Source organism: Xenopus tropicalis, chromosome 9 (assembly GCF_000004195.4).
Source record: "Xenopus tropicalis strain Nigerian chromosome 9, UCB_Xtro_10.0, whole genome shotgun sequence".
Classification (NCBI taxonomy): Eukaryota; Metazoa; Chordata; class Amphibia; order Anura; family Pipidae; genus Xenopus; species Xenopus tropicalis.
The window spans coordinates 30,715,321-30,733,415 of record NC_030685.2 but is presented as its reverse complement, the minus strand read 5'-3'; the positions used below and the strand labels follow the sequence as shown (position 1 = coordinate 30,733,415).

General features: G+C 42.3%; 3 protein-coding genes across 8 annotated transcripts in view; all 3 read left to right on the top strand.

Moving 5' to 3' along the window:
- mad1l1 (mitotic arrest deficient 1 like 1) overlaps positions 1-18,095 on the top strand; it is a 494,211-nt gene that overhangs the window by 309,968 nt on the left and 166,148 nt on the right.
- Positions 12,333-16,363, top strand: LOC101733799 (lamina-associated polypeptide 2, isoforms alpha/zeta-like). The gene is made up of 2 exons (XM_031893423.1): positions 12,333-12,753; positions 12,842-16,363. The coding sequence occupies exons 1-2, from the start codon at positions 12,710-12,712 to the stop codon at positions 14,022-14,024; spliced, it is 1,227 nt and encodes a 408-aa protein (XP_031749283.1). The 5' UTR covers positions 12,333-12,709; the 3' UTR covers positions 14,025-16,363.
- On the top strand, positions 14,910-16,673 carry LOC116407665. The gene is made up of 2 exons (XM_031893422.1): positions 14,910-16,218; positions 16,527-16,673. Exons 1-2 carry the CDS (start codon positions 14,932-14,934, stop codon positions 16,530-16,532), a joined length of 1,293 nt encoding a protein of 430 aa, XP_031749282.1. The 5' UTR covers positions 14,910-14,931; the 3' UTR covers positions 16,533-16,673.

The following is an 18,095-nucleotide window of genomic DNA, read 5'->3' as shown; positions in this document are numbered from 1 at the left end:
TTAGCCTTGACGTCACTTAGGGATTAGGACTCCAAGATGCTGTGTGTGCTACAAAAGATGCACGATCTTGCAGCCACTGTGTTCCCTACCTGCATGTCCCTATTCATCACTGTCACAGGCAGAGGTTCCATAGGCACAAACATAAGGTTAGTCCTTAAAAGATGGGATCACGCTCTCTTCCCTTGACTAGTGCACAGTAATCAGAATGCACTCCATCCCTTTACATGGTAGTATGAATTAAAATGCAATGGTTATTGAACAATGACTGTTTATTTCCTTTGTGTCATAAAGCCATGAAACGCAACTGGGAGAAGTGTGCGACTCAGAGCTTTTGCTTAAGTGTAGCCTGTGCCCTTAGCACCGTAAAAGCGGTCACGTGAGTCTGATGGCGGCCCGGCTTTGCTGTAGCAGCGATTTGTGTGCTGAGAACAGTTAAGTCACTGCTGTTCTTTCTATTTACTCTGAGAACTTGTCAGAAGAGTTCTTTAATGGACGTTGGGTATTTTCGCTTGGGGCACATTATTTAATAGTCTGTTACATCTCTGCTTTCTGTAGAGATTCATTTTATTCTACTGCACTTGTAGAAACAACAGTAGCCAATATTACTGTATCAGAAAGCATTAGCTTTTCTCCATGACTTCCCCTCCCTTGCTGGTTCTCCACGTAGCTGGAGCAGCTTTTCTTTATTTGTTTGCTTGATAGATAAAACTTGATAACCAAACTGAAGACCTTCTCATGGCTTTTAATACAGAAGTTTTTCCAAAAGTGCCCAGCAATGTTCTGTTATGGTTGTGACAAAATTCCTTCCATGTGAGCGAGTGTCAATTGAGACATTCGCTGGTCACTTGTCTGTCACTAAGGGAATGCTTAAGTATTAGCAGTGTTGGACCTAGGTTTTTGGGCCACTGAAGACCTAAGTCCAAGGAACCCCATTTGTGACACTCCCCCCCCCCCCCCCATGCATTGTTCCTCCACTGCTACCTGGCGCTTACTTCCCCCAATAGGCAAACTGCTCCCCTAATTATTACCCCCAATGCACCATCAACATTTCAGGGGGGTGGTGTTATATCCTCTCTTTGTCACGATACAAGCAGTATGTGAACACAGGAATATAAAGGCACCAAAATTCTCCCACAATTTTAAAGAGGCTAAGTGTGAAGTGTGAAAATTTTAAAGTGCTTAAGTTTTCTTATAATGTAAAACCAAACCTTATGGTAGTGATATCAAATCAGAACATGAAGTATATACAGTACTTACATATCAGTGAGGCTTTTAGCTTTCTCTTTATCAATTTATCCCCAAATGGCATAATTATCTGCAGAAGAAAAAAATAATTATTAGTAATAATAATTAATTTCTTTTTCACAGATAATTATACCAGTTGGGGATAAATTGATAAAGAGAAAGCTAAAAGCCCCTCGGGTATGTAAGGTATATACTTTGTTCTGATTTGATATTGCTATCATAAGGTTTGGTTTTACTTTTGAGTATGGGACTTACACATGGATTTTTAAAAAAGGATTATACTTGGTTCAGCATATTAAGAACTTATTTACAATTGGCCTCTCTTTGAAATTGTCTTTATATCGTGTTTGCTGTGTTTACATATTGCTTGTATCCTGATAAAGGAAGAGGGTATATCCCAGGCCCGGACTGGAATTCAAAATAGGCCTTGGGATTTCAAGTACACAGATGTCCAAACAGCCCCACCAGCTGTGACTTTCTATGACATCTTACAGCAGCCCCTTGGCATTTGCCTGATTCCACAGATTGTCAGTCCGGGCCTGGTATATCCTCATCAAAATGTCAATGGCCCATTGGTGGTAATCTCCCCTTTATCAGTTCGAGAGTGCGTCTCCTGCTTCGCAAAGTGGTATTTTCATGTCTGATAGTAGATCAAAGATGGCAACTTTTTTTTTTTTTTAAATCTGCTGTTCCATCCTACAGAACTAACAATATCCCTTGTAGAAAAGCTTGCATGGCTTCACATTGGGTTAATCAGAGGTTCTGCTTGATGTCGTTTTAGGCATGACTCATGATTTTAAATAAAGTGTAGATATTAAAAGCAAACAACCCTTTTTTCTTGGGTTGGAGTCTTCAAAATGGTTTGCACAGCACCTTCTTATGAATAAACCCAGAGCGACTTGCTTTGTATCTAAAAGCTGCACTTCTTGCATTTTAGAGAAGAGTACATGTTAATGGTGTTCACTGCAGAATTCTAATCTCAGTGTCAAAAGGAGTCATTTCCACTGGCAACAACATGCTATTAAGGTTTAATCAGGTGCTCTTAGGCATTGTATTTGCCCTCGCATGCAGTACATCCATACGTGTTTAATGGACACCTTGCTTCTTATTAGAGAAGCAGCAGGTGTAAAGCAAGTGATGATAATTTTGCTTTGTGGCTAGCAGCTGGCACCTCTGATATGAAAGCCATAACACTTTAGCAATAATCCAGAGTTCAAATTGCTGAAAATGCCATTAAAGAGTTTGATTTAGATGGATTTTGTATTAAAGCGCTGCCATTAATATATGATGTTCTCGAGCTGTACATCTTGTTGGCGTATTATGCTGCCTCTACCCTAATATCTTGTTAGACGCTATAGTAATGGAATTATTACCCTGCACTATAGATCGTTAAATGGGACTATTTAAAAAAAGAATAAAATCAAGGTTATGCTAAGCTTTAAATCTGCACAAGCGAAACCTCCAGAGACAAGATACCATCTCGGCCTTATGCCACCAGATGCAGTGGCCTTTCATTCTCATTCATTTAATGAAAATAATAATAATGATCTCTTGTAAAGCTTACTGTAGCAGCAGCAAAGACACATCAGAGGCAGCTTTAGACATTTAGCATCCTTGTTATGCAGAAAAGTAAAGCAAAGGTGATACGGTAAGCAGTAGAACATTTGTACCTTACTAAATGGCTAAATAAATTAATCATCCTCATAAAACTTGTCAACCATCATCACCTTTAAACCCTGTTACAGGGGACCTGTTACCCCAAGAAATAATTCCAATTTCTTTTCTATTGTGTTTGTCAAGCAAAATACACTTCACTTACACTATATAAATAATATAAATCAGTGTTTTTCAACCTTTTTTGGGCAAAGGCACACTTGTTTCATGAAAAAAATCACGAGGCACACCACCATTAGAAAATGTTAAAAAATTTAACTCTGTGCCCAGCAGCAGTGCCCCCCTAGTACACTGGTGCCAAGAGCAGTGCCCCCCTAGTACATTGGTGCCAAGAGCAGTGCCCCCCTAGTACATTGGTGCCAAGAGCAGTGCCCCCCTAGTACATTGGTGCCAAGAGCAGTGCCCCCTAGTACATTGGTGCCCAGCAGCAGTGCCCCCCTAGTACATTGGTGCCCAGCAGCAGTGCCCCCTAGTACATTGGTGCCCAGCAGCAGTGCCCCCCTAGTACACTGGTGCCCAGCAGCAGTGCCCCCCTAGTACATTGGTGCCAAGAGCAGTGCCCCCCTAGTACATTGGTGCCCAGCAGCAGTGCCCCCCTAGTACATTGGTGCCCAGCAGCAGTGCCCCCCTAGTACATTGGTGCCCAGCAGCAGTGCCCCCCTAGTACATTGGTGCCCAGCAGCAGTGCCCCCCTAGTACATTGGTGCCCAGCAGCAGTGCCCCCCTAGTACACTGGTGCCCAGCAGCAGTGCCCCCCTAGTACATTGGTGCCAAGAGCAGTGCCCCCCTAGTACATTGGTGCCCAGCAGCAGTGCCCCCCTAGTACATTGGTGCCCAGCAGCAGTGCCCCCTAGTACATTGGTGCCAAGAGCAGTGCCCCCCTAGTACATTGGTGCCCAGCAGCAGTGCCCCCCAGTACATTGGTGCCAAGAGCCAGCCCCCCTAGTACATTGGTGCCCAGCAGCAGTGCCCCCATAAGTCAGTGTGCCCCGTGCCCCCCCCCTAATACATTGGTGCCCAGCAGCATTTTACTTCTGCTCTTCGGCGGCTTCAGCAGCATCTTCCCCTCACGCGCGCCGCCTCTGCACTTCTGCCTACACGCGACCGCACACAGGCCCTTTTATAACGTTGCGCCCCGTGCGTACTGACGTCACCCGTACACACGGGGCGCAACCAATGACAGGGCCCGGATTTTATGAAAGTAAAAATTGCGGCCCTGCCTACGGCACACCAGGCAACATCCGCGGAACAGCGGTTGAAAAACGCTGATATAAATCATGTTTCCTTCAGTCTTGGATTGGCACTGTAATTAAGAGAAGCTTTGCATCATGCCATAATCTTGTATATGTGACAGAATGGGGGACCTGATCCACACGCCCATGCACTGGCTACACGAGTAGGTGGTAATGAGGGAGTGGGAAAGTGAGTGCTAAATGGAAAGTGAAAGTAATTGTTTGCCCCGCCTCTCTGCATAGAGGCGGGAAAGGCAATTATAATGTGTATGGATGTGTTAATAAAGGAATTTGGGCTTCATGTTTAATTAGAAAAGGACTTTAATTATACAGCTTTTTATGTCTGGGTGACAGGTCCCCTTTAAATATGATTATTCATAGTGTTGTAGGTGGTTTGAAGGAGTTACATTTCTACAGTGTAAACTCTAACTGCTCTGTTGGAAGGATGTGCTTTCATTGGGCCAAGGGTGTTACAGGTAATCCTCAGATTAAAAAGAGAGGAATAGACATGTTCTTCGTCTGCAGACTGCACTGTATGGAGGGGGATGGATGTTACTGGAGAGCATCAGGTATGGAGGAGACCTTAGTGTAGATCAGGGAAAGGGACCCTGTGAATAAGGGCTTATGATTAGTGGTAGGGTACTTTCTGTTATAGAACACACCAATAGTGTGAGATAGTAAGAGCAGTTTTTTGCTCCATTGAAGAGAGAGTTGGTGATATTAATCAGGCTGTAAGTCCTCCAGTAGTGAGGACCCAAGATAATGTATGAAATTCCTTTGGGGCCACAATGAGAGATTCTGTTATGCTGGGCAGATGCCTGTCCTGTGAGCAATACCCATGTGAAACTAATGTACAAATCATTTATTTTGTTCTTCAGTATTAAGAACTACTGGTGCTCAAAAGATTTTTTTTTTAATTTTTTTTTTTTTTTATATAAAGCATGTCATTCAACCTGGGGACCCTTTACTTCCACTATTGTCTAAGGGCCTGGCTGTGTTGCATGTAGTAGTTCTCTACCTGGAAAGTATTGACTAAACCTTCTGTTCACACACAGATCTATAATGCTACAGTATCATGGGAAGCAATTTAATAATAGAGAATGGGCCATTTCACAATCCTTTGCTAAAAGCCCAGCATCTTTTCTTAGCCCTGTCTAATGGCCATAACACTTTTTCCCTTCTCCCCAGGTTTCCCTATTTCATGTTTAATTAGCTTCCATTGTTTTGCTTCAATAATTATTAGCGTTGACATTAAGCCATTTGGAGCCCCCACCCTTTATTACGCCTCCTCACTCATTTCTAGATGAATTTGTAACATGCATAATTATCCTCTTTATAATGTGAGTTTTGGTCCAAGTTTCAAGCAGGAGTTGGAATGAGGGAACACTGTATATTGAAATGGCAACAATATCTTAATTGCTTTTCCCCTTTTTTATTTGTCCGATGTCTAATCACATTTTAATTTTGGTATCCTGCAAACTGTTTGCTGATCCTTCACATGCTATGGTTACCCACCCAGAGAGAAATTCTAACCTTTTGGTTGCTGGGTTGCTTTGGTGCCACCCTAACCATCCTTCACGCTGGCCTCACCATTGACTGCCTCAGGCTCTTCTTGAGGGGTGAGCTCTTAAGTTCAGATTGGGAACCTCTATAATAGGGTAATGTCTTTTATATCAAATTTTATATGTGTTTTATTTTGCTTTCCTCCTACACTGACCTACTCAGATTCAGGCTGTAAACCCCTGTATAGTTTACACATTAGAACTGTTTTCAGGTAACCTGTTGTTTCTCCTACTCCCATGTAACTGGAGGAGTCCCAAGTCGGACTTAGATTTCTTACTACTGAGTTCTATTCTGACACTACAGAGAGCTGCTATCTTGCTCCCTTCCCATTGTTCTGCTGATCGGCTGCTTGGGGGGTCATATCACTCCAACTTGCAGCTCAGCAGTAAAGTGTGGCCGAAGTTTATCCAAGCACAAGACAGATGACTGTGGCACCCTGGGAAATGAAGAATATGGCTAGCCCTATGTGAAATTTAAAAATTAAATGCTAAAAAATCTGAAATCTAAAAAAACAGATTACAATGCAGGATTCTGTTAGAGAAGCTCTATTAACTGATGCGTTTTGAAAAACAAAAACATGTTTTCCCGTGACAGTATTCATTAAAATACATATTACATTTTCTTCATCCATATGGATTAGACATCAACAGCTTAAGGCTGATGCCACACCAGGCGTAGGGCTGATTTTTTCGGACTTTGCATTCTCACGCGTTTTCATGCGTATATCGGCTACATGTGCCTGCACCCGAGCGTATCCCATTCATTCGGGTGCAGGCACAAGTAGCAGGCGTAGGGCTGAATTTTCGGCAAGCGTTTTTCCGCTTGCCGAAAAAATCAGCCCTACGCCTGGTGTGGCATCAGCCTAAGGTGGGCAGAGAACTATAGGCCTTTGATCTGTCCCTCCAACCATTGGAGTTGAGGGTTGTGGCAGAGTAAAGAGATATCTGAATAACTAAGTATCTGAGAAAACCAGATGTGTGGTGCCTAGAGGGCAGGAGTTTTTGTTTCATGCTGAAATGGTCACCCCTGTGTATTGATAAACTGCCTTAAATTAAAAAAAAACCACTAGACCAGTTAAAATGTGATATGGACACTGCAAATTACACTGTAAAATGTATATCTATTCTGCTAAGGTGTCCAACATTCAGGTTACTTAGGGTGAGTTTTGTCACATTTGCTCACACTACGGTCAGTTTTAGCACTGAACACCCAGAGGAAACCTACCCAATCACAACATCCCATTGATGGCTTGGATATCGCAACCCCAGTCACGTGCGGGCAGCTTTCTATTTAGATGTTTCCCCATGCAATCTAAAGATTTATACACTGCACCGAATCTGTGTCTTTCATTAACTGCGTTTTATTGAAGAAGCAGTTTAATGCCCCCCAGGTAACTGCCGATTATTAACTTGAAAATATATTTTCTTTATATCCCTGGAAAATGAATCTTTTATTTGTGTTTATTTTGCTTTAGATGCAGGTAGACGCACGCGCTGCTTTACATGTTGATTACGGTTTAATAGCCCAGGGGCACTGTCTTTAAATGAATAATACATTCCTGTCGTCACTGAATGATTGACTTCTGGCTGTCTTCCATGTTCCACTTGCCGATGCTCACTGTCCTTGACCCATACCATATGCAGAAAGCAGTTATTGCTGGCTCATAAAGCTCCCATCCTGAAATTAATATCTGACCATACTATTCAGCAAACTGGCGTAATTATCTATAAATAAAATTTGCTCTTTATTGCCAAATAATTTTATGCGCATTCCAATCTTTTTTTTTTCTTCTTCTCTATTTTTAAGGTAGTTCTTCATTTAATTGCAAGTTAATGAGCTGCTGTCTAAACTGTTTTTAATGTACACTAAAGTAAACTCGTATAGTTTAAGTACGCATCCGCTCCATTAAAATGAGAACAGGGTTGGTTTGCCACACAGATGTGGGACATTTACTGCATGCAAATGCATTTTATGCTCCAGGAAGATTAGATGCCATTGCTACCACTTAAAACCTAAAACAGCTTATTTTGATTTCCATTTAAAGGCAAGGTATGAATAAAACAGAATTACATTACTTCACTTTAATTGTGTTTTATGTCTTGAGCAGCAGACACTTTTTTTTTGTCTAAAATCCCCTCCAACTAAAAAGTTGAACATAGTTACCAAAGGGAATTGATGAAATATCAGAAGCGCTTGGATAAAATTGATTTGTATTGTAACTTACCTAAATATAAGTTCATCAGGCACAGAAACTCAAAATATAAGGAGAGTAGGTAAGGGAAAAGAGCACTGAATATCTTAATGATGTGTTCCAGAGGGATTAAAGGTAGTTGGGAATGAGGAAAGTAAAGCAATTATGATAGAATAATCATTTTGGAAGAGACTTCCCTGGACTGGACTTCTGTAGAAGACCCTGGCGGAGCTGTCTTGTAATATATTTATTGCATCAGGAAATGTTTCAATGCATCAAAGAAAACTTTGGGTGGTACAATAATGGCCATCGAGTTCGGAAACATCTAGATTAGTGATCCCCAACCAGTGGTTCGTGAGCAACATGTTGCTCCCAGTGGTCTCAAAGCAGGTGCTTATTTTTGAATTCCTGGATTGAAGGCAAGGTTTTGGTTGCATTAAAACCAGGTGTTCTGCCAAACAGAGCCCCCTGTAGGCTGCTAGTCCACCTAAGAGCTACCAAATGGCCAATAACAGCCCTTATTTTGCACCTCCATGAACTTATTTGGCACCTCCCCAACTCCAACAACCTTTTTACATTTGAGTGTGGCTCATGGGTGAAAAAGGTTGGGGATCCCTGATCTAGATGAACAAGTTTCCTCAAGATTTTCCCATATTCTATGTATAGTATTTGCTATCTGCATTTAATTGTGCCGCTTGTCTTGAGGATAAGTTAAAATGCTGTCACCAATGCAGTCAGGAAATCTTAAGAACGCTGCACATTTACCTAAGGTTTTAGACAGAGTGCAATGAATAGTTATGACTTAAATATGTGTCAGACATCTGGGAACTTTTCCTTAGTAATAAATGGCACTTTTGTGACTTTCTTCACTCCTTATCTAGCATTGTTCACCCCTCATATTACCTTGTCTTAAATCATATTGTAACACAATGGCACACTGACTGCAGACTCTATAGCACTGTCAGGGGCCCTCGGAGACCCTGCTCATTCCTAACTCTCTGGGCACTGGTCATTGGGTCTGTTCCTGGCTGTTCGTTGCCTACCTTGATTCCTAGCCTGTTTGACCCCCATCCTTACAGTGTTTGGGTCTATCTCTGCTATGTTTGGGTTCCTTGTCAGTCTGCAGCAGAAATTTCTCACCCAAAAAGGGAGTGAAGACCAGCTCTGGCAGGGGTCCCCTGTTTACTAAAGAGTGTGCTCAAAAGTCCCAGGTTTCCTGCTTGACAGACCATGACAATCACCTCCCATGCGTTTTATTTTTCTTCATATCTATTTTCTTTATAATAAAATCTCCATGAGCCATAAGAGCATTTAACCTTTCAGCCCAAATTGTGTGGCATGATGATTGTAGTCAAAAACAGCAATTCTGTACATAAACACAATTATTGCATACAGTACAGTTTCAAAATAGAATTTTATATTATATAAAAATGTATTCCATTCAATTTGACAAGAGTGGATCCAAGTGCCACATGGTTGCAAGCTTGGGACCATGTGGCACTAGGATGCACTATTGTTATGTGGTATATTATGCATTTTATATATAATATAAAATTCTATTTTGATATTGTTTGTATCCAATAAATGTGTTTATGTGTGAAACTGCTATTTTTGGCTATATAACTTTATTGTATTCGGGACTTTGGCAGTGATATGCACAAAAGCTTTTTTCCTATCTGTATAAATATTTTATTATTGATGTTATTGTGGGCATTAGCAGCCGACCTGAACCTTGAATGGAAATTTTCATAGCATGGATAATTCTATAGACCTTCTCATAACCTGTAATAAGAAATACCATAATCCAGTTCTGTGGTATCGAGGGCTGGAATTTTCCTGGCCTACATGGTGAAGGGCAGAAAATGAAAGCCAGCTTTGACTACTCCCCTTTTAAAACCACACCCATTTTAACACAAACCTGCCCTAAGCTGCCTGTGTGCCATTCCAGTGCCATAAAATCTGTGGTGCATGGCACTTACTCCCTTTTCTCCAGTTCAGGTTTTGGTGCTGCTCCTCACATTTAAAAAACATCAGTAGAGAAGACACCAATGTGCTATAGGCCTTAGAAAAACCTGCAATAGGGTGAGACACCTGCATTTTGTATTGGGTTTAAAAAAAAAACAAAAAAAAACTGTGGATGAATGTGTGATTCATTGGGGAATTGCTGCAGTGCTGAAGCGCGTGCTTTCACGTTTGTTTGTAACTGAAATAAATACCAGATAAAGAACTAAAAAAGGTAGCTTTCTCTCCTATTGCCAGTGCCAACAGCTAAAATTAAAGTTCCTATAAAAATTAAAGGTTCCTATAATATATATATATATATATATATATATATATCTCACTGGGTCACTGGGACATTAGCCTTAATCTACAAAATAGATTTTTGGTTTATAAATGAAAGCTTAATCTATGTTATTGTTAGAATCTGAACTCTATTATTTGAACTCCATTACCTTTTCTTTGTATACATTTTTAGACGTCAACATGAGCAACATTTTTCTGACTACTTTTGTCCTAATGCAGCCACCATGTTTGTAATGTTTCTGCACTTTTCCTGAAGGTGATCGTACACTGAAAGTTAGTTGCCAAATGAATAGATCCTTCCCTGATGTGCCCACCTTGGGGTAGGCAATATGGAGTCATAATTGCACTGTGCAGATTGTTCGATCGAGGGCCGCATCAATGTGCAGATCCAGTCCTTGATCCAACGAGAAAATTAAACCTTGTTGGGTGGGCCCGTTGCAGACCTCCATGCATAGGCCAATAAGCTGCCAGCTTGACCTGTTGGCAGCTGTTATTGGACCGTGTACAGCCACCTTTTGTGTGAGTGCAGCTAGTGTGTATGTGTGATGTCTCTCCCCTTTACACAAAGCGCTTCTGTACTATGTAACCGCACGTCATTACTCAATAAGGAACATAACTGAAATGAAGGGACATGCTCGTTGCCATAATGTAAAGAAAATGTTTGGATTAATGCAGCGCACAGAAATATTGAACATGAACATTGGGGGCAGTAAATTCACTGCACTAGTTGAAAGTAGAATGTTACCATGCAACCTGCTTGTTTTAAAGGTTTCCTTGACCTTTAACAAACAGATCTGCTTTCTATTGGAGTAAATAATATATCTGTCCAATCGACCTGGACATCAGTATGGCAATTCTAGTCCAGCAATAATTGCTATTTCTGTGCATACATATGGTAAGTAACTAATGGTACACTATCACCAGCTATGACCAGTATAGAAATCCCCATTCTCTCATTCATTGCTTTGGGTAAAATGAATTAAGCATGTGGGTAACACAATGGCACCAGGCGACTGTATACATGGAGTGGTGAGAGCAGCCAGTGGCAGGCAGCAGTCTGAAGGAGCTGGCAGATAAATCAGCAGCGGTTAAACTCTGCTCTCCCTCTTCGGAATTTTACAGGCATTTTGGCCAACACAATAAAATCCCTGTCGCTGCAAATTTTGTTGCACCACTTGCAAATTGCGAGGCAACAATGGCGAGCATCTATAGTAGATAGTGGTTTTTTTTTCCAATCTCCGCACAAGGTTATTGCTGCTTCCAAAAAAATGAAGCAATAAGGTTGTACATTTAGCACGTAGCCAATAGCGTAACCAGCCGCCATTCTAATACAAAACCTGCTTGGGTTTGTGTGTCATCTTCTGCTCGGTAAGTTTGGGGGCCGTATTCCATTGGAATATCAAATAGTCTTGAAAGTGAACTCTCTATGAATAAATAAAGAATGGAAAGTGTTGTTCTTATCTGTGTGTGACATTTCAAAGACATAAATATATACTTTCAATGGATGAAACCTTTATTCCAAACAAACTTATTTTTAGCGACTCCCGGGTACATTTGATATGCCAGCTGTGAAAATTAAATGTTAGCTTTATCCAGAAGCAGAGAAATAATCACAAAAACAAAGCCTTAAAGTCATTTCCGAGGGACCAAAATATATTAGAGGAATACAAATATACAAGCAAGTAGCGCTACAGGCTGCACATTCCTGTAAAGCAGAGCAGTTAGAAGGACGGGATTGTTATTTCACAAAGTGGCACGTTCCGACCTTCACATTCCATCCTTTAATGGCAGTTTGCTCATATAAAATGGAATATGTTAGGTATAGAAACTCGCATGAAAGGAAATATTCATTGTGCTCTTGATAGTTGATTCAGGTTGGATTGGTTATTTCACTGAAATGATACATTTAGGTACATAAATATAAATTAGTTGGATGCTACATCAGAAACAATTTCAGTGATTTCAAATATCTTCCCTTTGATTATATCATGGGGGGATGTATCATTCTTCTGTAAGAGACAAGATAGGGACAAACTGACTTCTGCCAGGCTGCTGCCGCCTAATACAACTAGTTTTCCTGGTCATCCCCAGGCAGCATGTCAAAACACACGGGTATGCACTCCTCTGTCAGCTACAGCAGAAGAAAACAACCACGCCCCCAATCAGCATAAGTACCTCCCCAACACCGGTCTCCTTCGTCTTTGTTTTCTTCTGTCAGCTGTTTGGGGGAGGGGTTTGCACTCACTGATCCCAGCAGGGATCCGATTACCGGGTGCAGTTCTCTGCAGCTTCTCTCCACCCGAAGCCCATGCCGTTATCAGCTCAGGCTGTGTGTGCTGGGAACCCTGTGCGGTGGGGGTTTTCCTTGCCGTGGGCAGGTCTAAGCACAGTGTGCTTCTGCTGTCTGGAGGCGACTGCTGATGACATCATAGAGGTGTGCACCTGTAGTTAAGTTGTGCATGGTGCTGGCAACTTTGCCCTTAGTAGTGTGCTGTTCAACATGGAGCCAGCTGCCTCTAAACGCGCCGCTTCTAGGACTTCAGGGTGAGTGCAAACCCACTTCAATTTACCTCCCTTTTTCCTATCTCCGAAAAGAGCTGCCTGTATATTTATATCACTATTTTTTTCTTAGTGATTCTGTCCCTGTGGAGGAGCCTGTGTCTAAAAGGGATAAGCATCATGGCAAAGAGGATAAGGAGTTAAGGATGTGTAAAGCGTGTGATAATTCTGCTATCAAGGGTAGAAGATTATGCCAGATATGTTTGGAGGAGTATGCTACCAGAGACCTTAGCAAGAATTTATCTGCTACTCCTGCTCTCTCTCATGCTAGTTATCCTGAGAGACCCTCCACTTCTGCTGTCGCTCCAGTGGATCAATCCATTATCAGAGACTGGGTTAGAGAAGCAGTATCTGAAAGCCTAAAAAACCTTCCGGGTAGTAAAGAGCCATCTGCGCAGTCTAAAATTGTATTATCTTCTGGGGATGAAGGTGAATGTTCCTTTTCTGATGAGGAGGATGATGATGAAGATGAGTCTCAGTGTTTTGAAACTAAACTTGTTCCTTCTTTAATTAAAGCGGTGAGAAGAACCCTTAGTCTGGAGGTCCCTCAGCCTGAATCTTCCATATCCTCCTTTTTTTCTAAGAAGAAAAAGCCATTTTTTCCTGTGCATCCTGAAATTAAAGACATTATGAATCAAGAATGGGCTAAAGGTCCTAAAAAGACCCCTGTGGAGGCTAAAATTGCTCAGTTGTATCCTTTTTCTCTGGAAGATCTAGAATTATGGGAGAATCTTCCCACTGTTGATGCCCCGGTGGCACGCTTATCAAAGAAGACGGTGCTTCCAATTGACGATATTTCAGCCTTAAAACACCCGATGGACAGACGTATGGAAACTGAACTGAAAAAGTTATTCATGACGGCTGGGGCAGCTTGTAAGCCTTCTGTGTCCATAGTTTCAGTTTCTAAAGCAATTTCCATTTGGGCAGACAACATTGAACAAGCAGTTCTGGAGGATTCTCCTAGAGAGAAGATTGCTCAAGCCCTTTTAGATCTCAAGAAGGCCGCAGAGTTTTGCCTTGAAGCTGCTATTGATCTTTCTAGATTATCGGCTCGTAATCTTATGTATTCGGTTGCTGCCCGCAGAGCATTATGGCTTCGCTCATGGTATGCGGATACCGCCTCCAAAAATACGCTGTGTAAATTGCCCTATGAGGGTAAACGATTGTTTGGTAAAAGCCTAGATGATATCATTGCAAAATCCTCAGGAGGAAAGAGCACCTTTTTACCGCACCAAGGAAATTTACCAAGGTTCTAGTCGTCCTGGTAGCAAAGATGAGGAGGGAAGGTGTGGAAGTCTACCACTATTTAGACGACCTTCTCATTGTGGCGAGAGAAAGATCTACCCTCCTGCATCATGTAGCCTTGGTCAGGAATACACTGACCCGCTTCGGGTGGTTAGTGAACGAAGCCAAGAGTCAACCGGAGCCCTCTCAGACAATTATTTATCTGGGGGCACTTTTCAACACCAGGATAGGTATGGTGTCCTTGCCTCAACAGAAGATCCTGATGCTATCGAGGAGAGCAGAGCAGTTGATGTTTACTTCAGTCCTGTCGGCCAGAGAATACATGGCTTTTTTGGGTCTCCTAACATCCACCTTGGGTCTTGTGAAATGGGCAAGGTGGAGAATGAGACCGTTTCAAAGTTTTTTCCTCTCTCACTGGAATCGTTATCTTCAGGATTGGTCTCAGATGATTCCCCTGTCTTGGAAGGTGAAGAGACATCTCTTATGGTGGCAGAGTCCCAGCAACCTTCGCAGAGGGTATCCCCTGGCCGAGCCCGAATGGGTGGAAGTCTTCACAGATGCCTCGGGTCAGGGTTGGGGAGCGCATGTAGAAGAGATGGCGATTCAGGGTCAGTGGAGGTCGGACTTGTCTCATCTCCCATCCAACGTCTTGGAGTTGAGAGCGATTCGGGAAGCCTTGGAAGTCCTCAGACCAGTCCTATCAGGGACTTCGGTGAAAATAAGATCGGACAATATGTCAGCAGTGTCCTACATAAGAAAGCAAGGGGGAACAGGCAGCAGCAGTAGATTGATGAGGGAAGTCAGTCCTATCATGAATTGGGCTCAGAGCAATTTGTTGGAGATAACAGCAGTTCATATTCCGGGGGACAAGAATTATCAGGCGGATGCCTTAAGCAGAACCTTGTTCCAGAGAGGAGAATGGGAGCTCAAAACAAGCATCTTCCAATGGATAACCTCTCTGTGGGGCCTTCCCCATATAGACCTCATGGCTTCGGAGAAGAACTACAAGATCAAACATTTTTTCTCCAGAGTCCCATCAGCTCGAGCAGTGGGAATCGATGCCTTTTCCCAGAACTGGCGGAACCTCTGGGCTTACATCTTCCCTCCATTCCCGATCATCTTCAAAGTTCTGAGGAAGATTCTTGTCTCTCACATGGACGTGATAGCCATAATTCCAGATTGGCCACGCAGGCCATGGTATCCCCTCCTCAGACGATTATGCATTTGTCAACCCCTGAGATTGCCTTTGATGGAGGATCTCTTAATGCAGGGCCCGTTTCTTCATCCGAATCTCAGCAGTCTCAATCTTGCGGCATGGAGGTTGAGAAGTCCAGACTTAGGCGACGGGGATGCTCTGACCAAGTGATTAATACTCTGTTGAAGGCCAGGAGGCCTGGAACGTCTAATACTTACCATAGAATATGGCAGCGGTTCGTTTCCTGGGCCAGAGAGAAGAATCTTGATCCTTTGCAACCTTCTACACCCATGATTCTGGAGTTTCTGCAAGCAGGCTTAGATTACGGGCTAAGTTTAAGTTCCTTAAAAGTACAGATCTCTGCCTTGTCTGCAGTGTTAGGAGAAAGGTGGGCTGAAGACCCCTTGATAGAGCAATTTTTCAAAGCCGTTTTGAGAGTGAAACCTCCTGTAAAGAAATCCTCTCCACCTTGGGATTTGCCGTTGGTCCTTCAGGCTCTTTCAGCTGCTCCTTTTGAACCCATTGATCAGATTCCTCTCTGGTGGTTATCCCTCAAGACGGTGTTCTTGGTGGCCGTGACTTCAGCAAGAAGAGTTGGGGAGCTGCAAGCTCTGTCTGTAGATCAACCCTATACCATTTTTCATGAAGAAAAAGTTGTGTTAAGAACTGTTCCGTCCTTCTTGCCTAAAGTCCTCTCAAGATTCCATGTTAATGAACCTATTATTTTACCAACCTTACCTGTTGAGAATGGGCAGAGTTCCTTGGATGTTAGGAGATGTCTTCAGGTCTACATCGACAGGACAAAGTCCTTAAGAAAGTCTCAGAGACTCTTCGTGGTACCGGCAGGGTCAAGAAAAGGAGAAGCGGCAGCAAAGTCTACTTTGAGCAGTTGGATTGTTAAAACCATCCTTCAAGCCTACAAGGAACAGGGCAGGTCATCTCCTAGAGCGGTGCGAGCTCACTCAACCAGAAGTATTGCAGCCTTTTGGGCAGTGGAGGCAGGAGTTTCGGTAGAATCCATTTGCAGAGCAGCTACTTGGGCTTCCACTAATACCTTTATTAAGCACTATAAGCTAGATGTATTGTCTGCAGCAGATGCTCAGTTTGGGCAGTCTGTTTTGTCTGTGTCTCAAAAATAAATGTCTTGCAATCATCCCTCCCTGTTTATTGCTCTGGTATTTACCCGTGTGTTTTGACATGCTGCCTGGGGATGACCAGGAAAGGGGAAAATTGTTTCATACTTACCGTAATTTTCCTTTCCTGGTCATCCCCACGGCAGCATGCCCGCCCTCTTAATTTTTCTGTTCATATTTTTCAGCTTTAAACTAAGACGAAGGAGACCGGTGTTGGGGAGGTACTTATGCTGATTGGGGGCGTGGTTGTTTTCTTCTGCTGTAGCTGACAGAGGAGTGCATACCCGTGTGTTTTGACATGCTGCCGTGGGGATGACCAGGAAAGGAAAATTACGGTAAGTATGAAACAATTTTCCCCTTTCTTTGTTCAGTTCCAACTAGGCCACTATCTATGTTAAAGGAGAAGGAAAGGCTAATAAAGAGTTAATCTCAAGCTGCAGGCATACCTTCAGTTCTCTCAATAGTGTCCTTAAGTCTCCCCATATTTCTCCCGTTCAGATGATCAGAAGCCAAACAGGAAGAAAAAACGCTGAGCTGTGTAAAGAAAGTTCCCATAATGCCTCACTCCTTCACCAAAATCAAGACCAGTGTACATGCTCAGTTAGTTAGACTATGAGTCAGCTTCATGCTGATTGGCTCAGATCCACATTCCTAAGGGGGGGGGGGAGTGAGTTCTTAGCATTCTTGAGGGAGGGGGGGAGCAGGAGAGAGCAGAAAACTGCATGTCTCTGGCACAGGAAAACAGAGACAACAATTTTTTTGACAGAGAACTTTCTGTGAGTGCTTATGGCTGTATTTACATAGACCTTTCTGATAAAACTTACTTAGTTTTTACCTTTCCTTCTCCTTTAAAGAGGTGGTTCACCTGTAAGTTAACCTTTAGTATGTTATAGAATGGCTAGTTCTCCTTAACTCTTTGCTTTTTATCATTTCATATAATTTTTATTACATACTTTCCTCTTCTGACATTTCCCAGCATTCAAAAGGGGGTCATTGACCTCACAGTTAAAAAAAAACAAAACTATTGCTCTTTAGAGGCTACAATTTCATTGTTCTTGTTACTTGTGTTTATTACTTATCTTTATATTCAGACCCATCTTATTCATATTCCAGTTATTTGAACCCTAGCAACCATGTAGCTGCTAAAATTCCAAACTAGAGAGTTGCTCATTAAAAAGCTAAATAATTAAGAAACACAAATAATAAAAAATGAAGACCAATTGCAAATTGTTTTAGAATTCCACTCTCTTGTTGATCTTGCTGACTACTGTAAGAAATCGTGTATCTTGGGTACCCTTATTTGTGATATATATATATATATATATATATATATATATATATATATATATATTAATAAAATGTGCCGCAGAGTTATATACAGTATATATATATGTATGTTTATGTGTCTCTATACATATACACTGTGTTGAACACTACTTCATGGCAAAAAAACCCCCATAATAATGAACTAAATTGTGGCAGACCCCCTAGTAAGAGAGCTCATGATTGGGGCCTCTAACTCCGGGCCACGCTTTGTGTTTCAAAGCTTACACTCCTAACTTACATTCAGGACCTCCTGCCCCTGACTGCCTAAACACAGAACCGCAGTATGACTTGGGTCTCTCCCAACACTCAAAGCAACCAGAGAGGTCCTTGAAACACAGGGCCAGAGACTCCCCCTTTAGTCAGAGGTTTAGTGGTGGGTGTGCACAAAGCTGCAACCTAACATATTTGTAGTTAAAGGCAATGCTTAC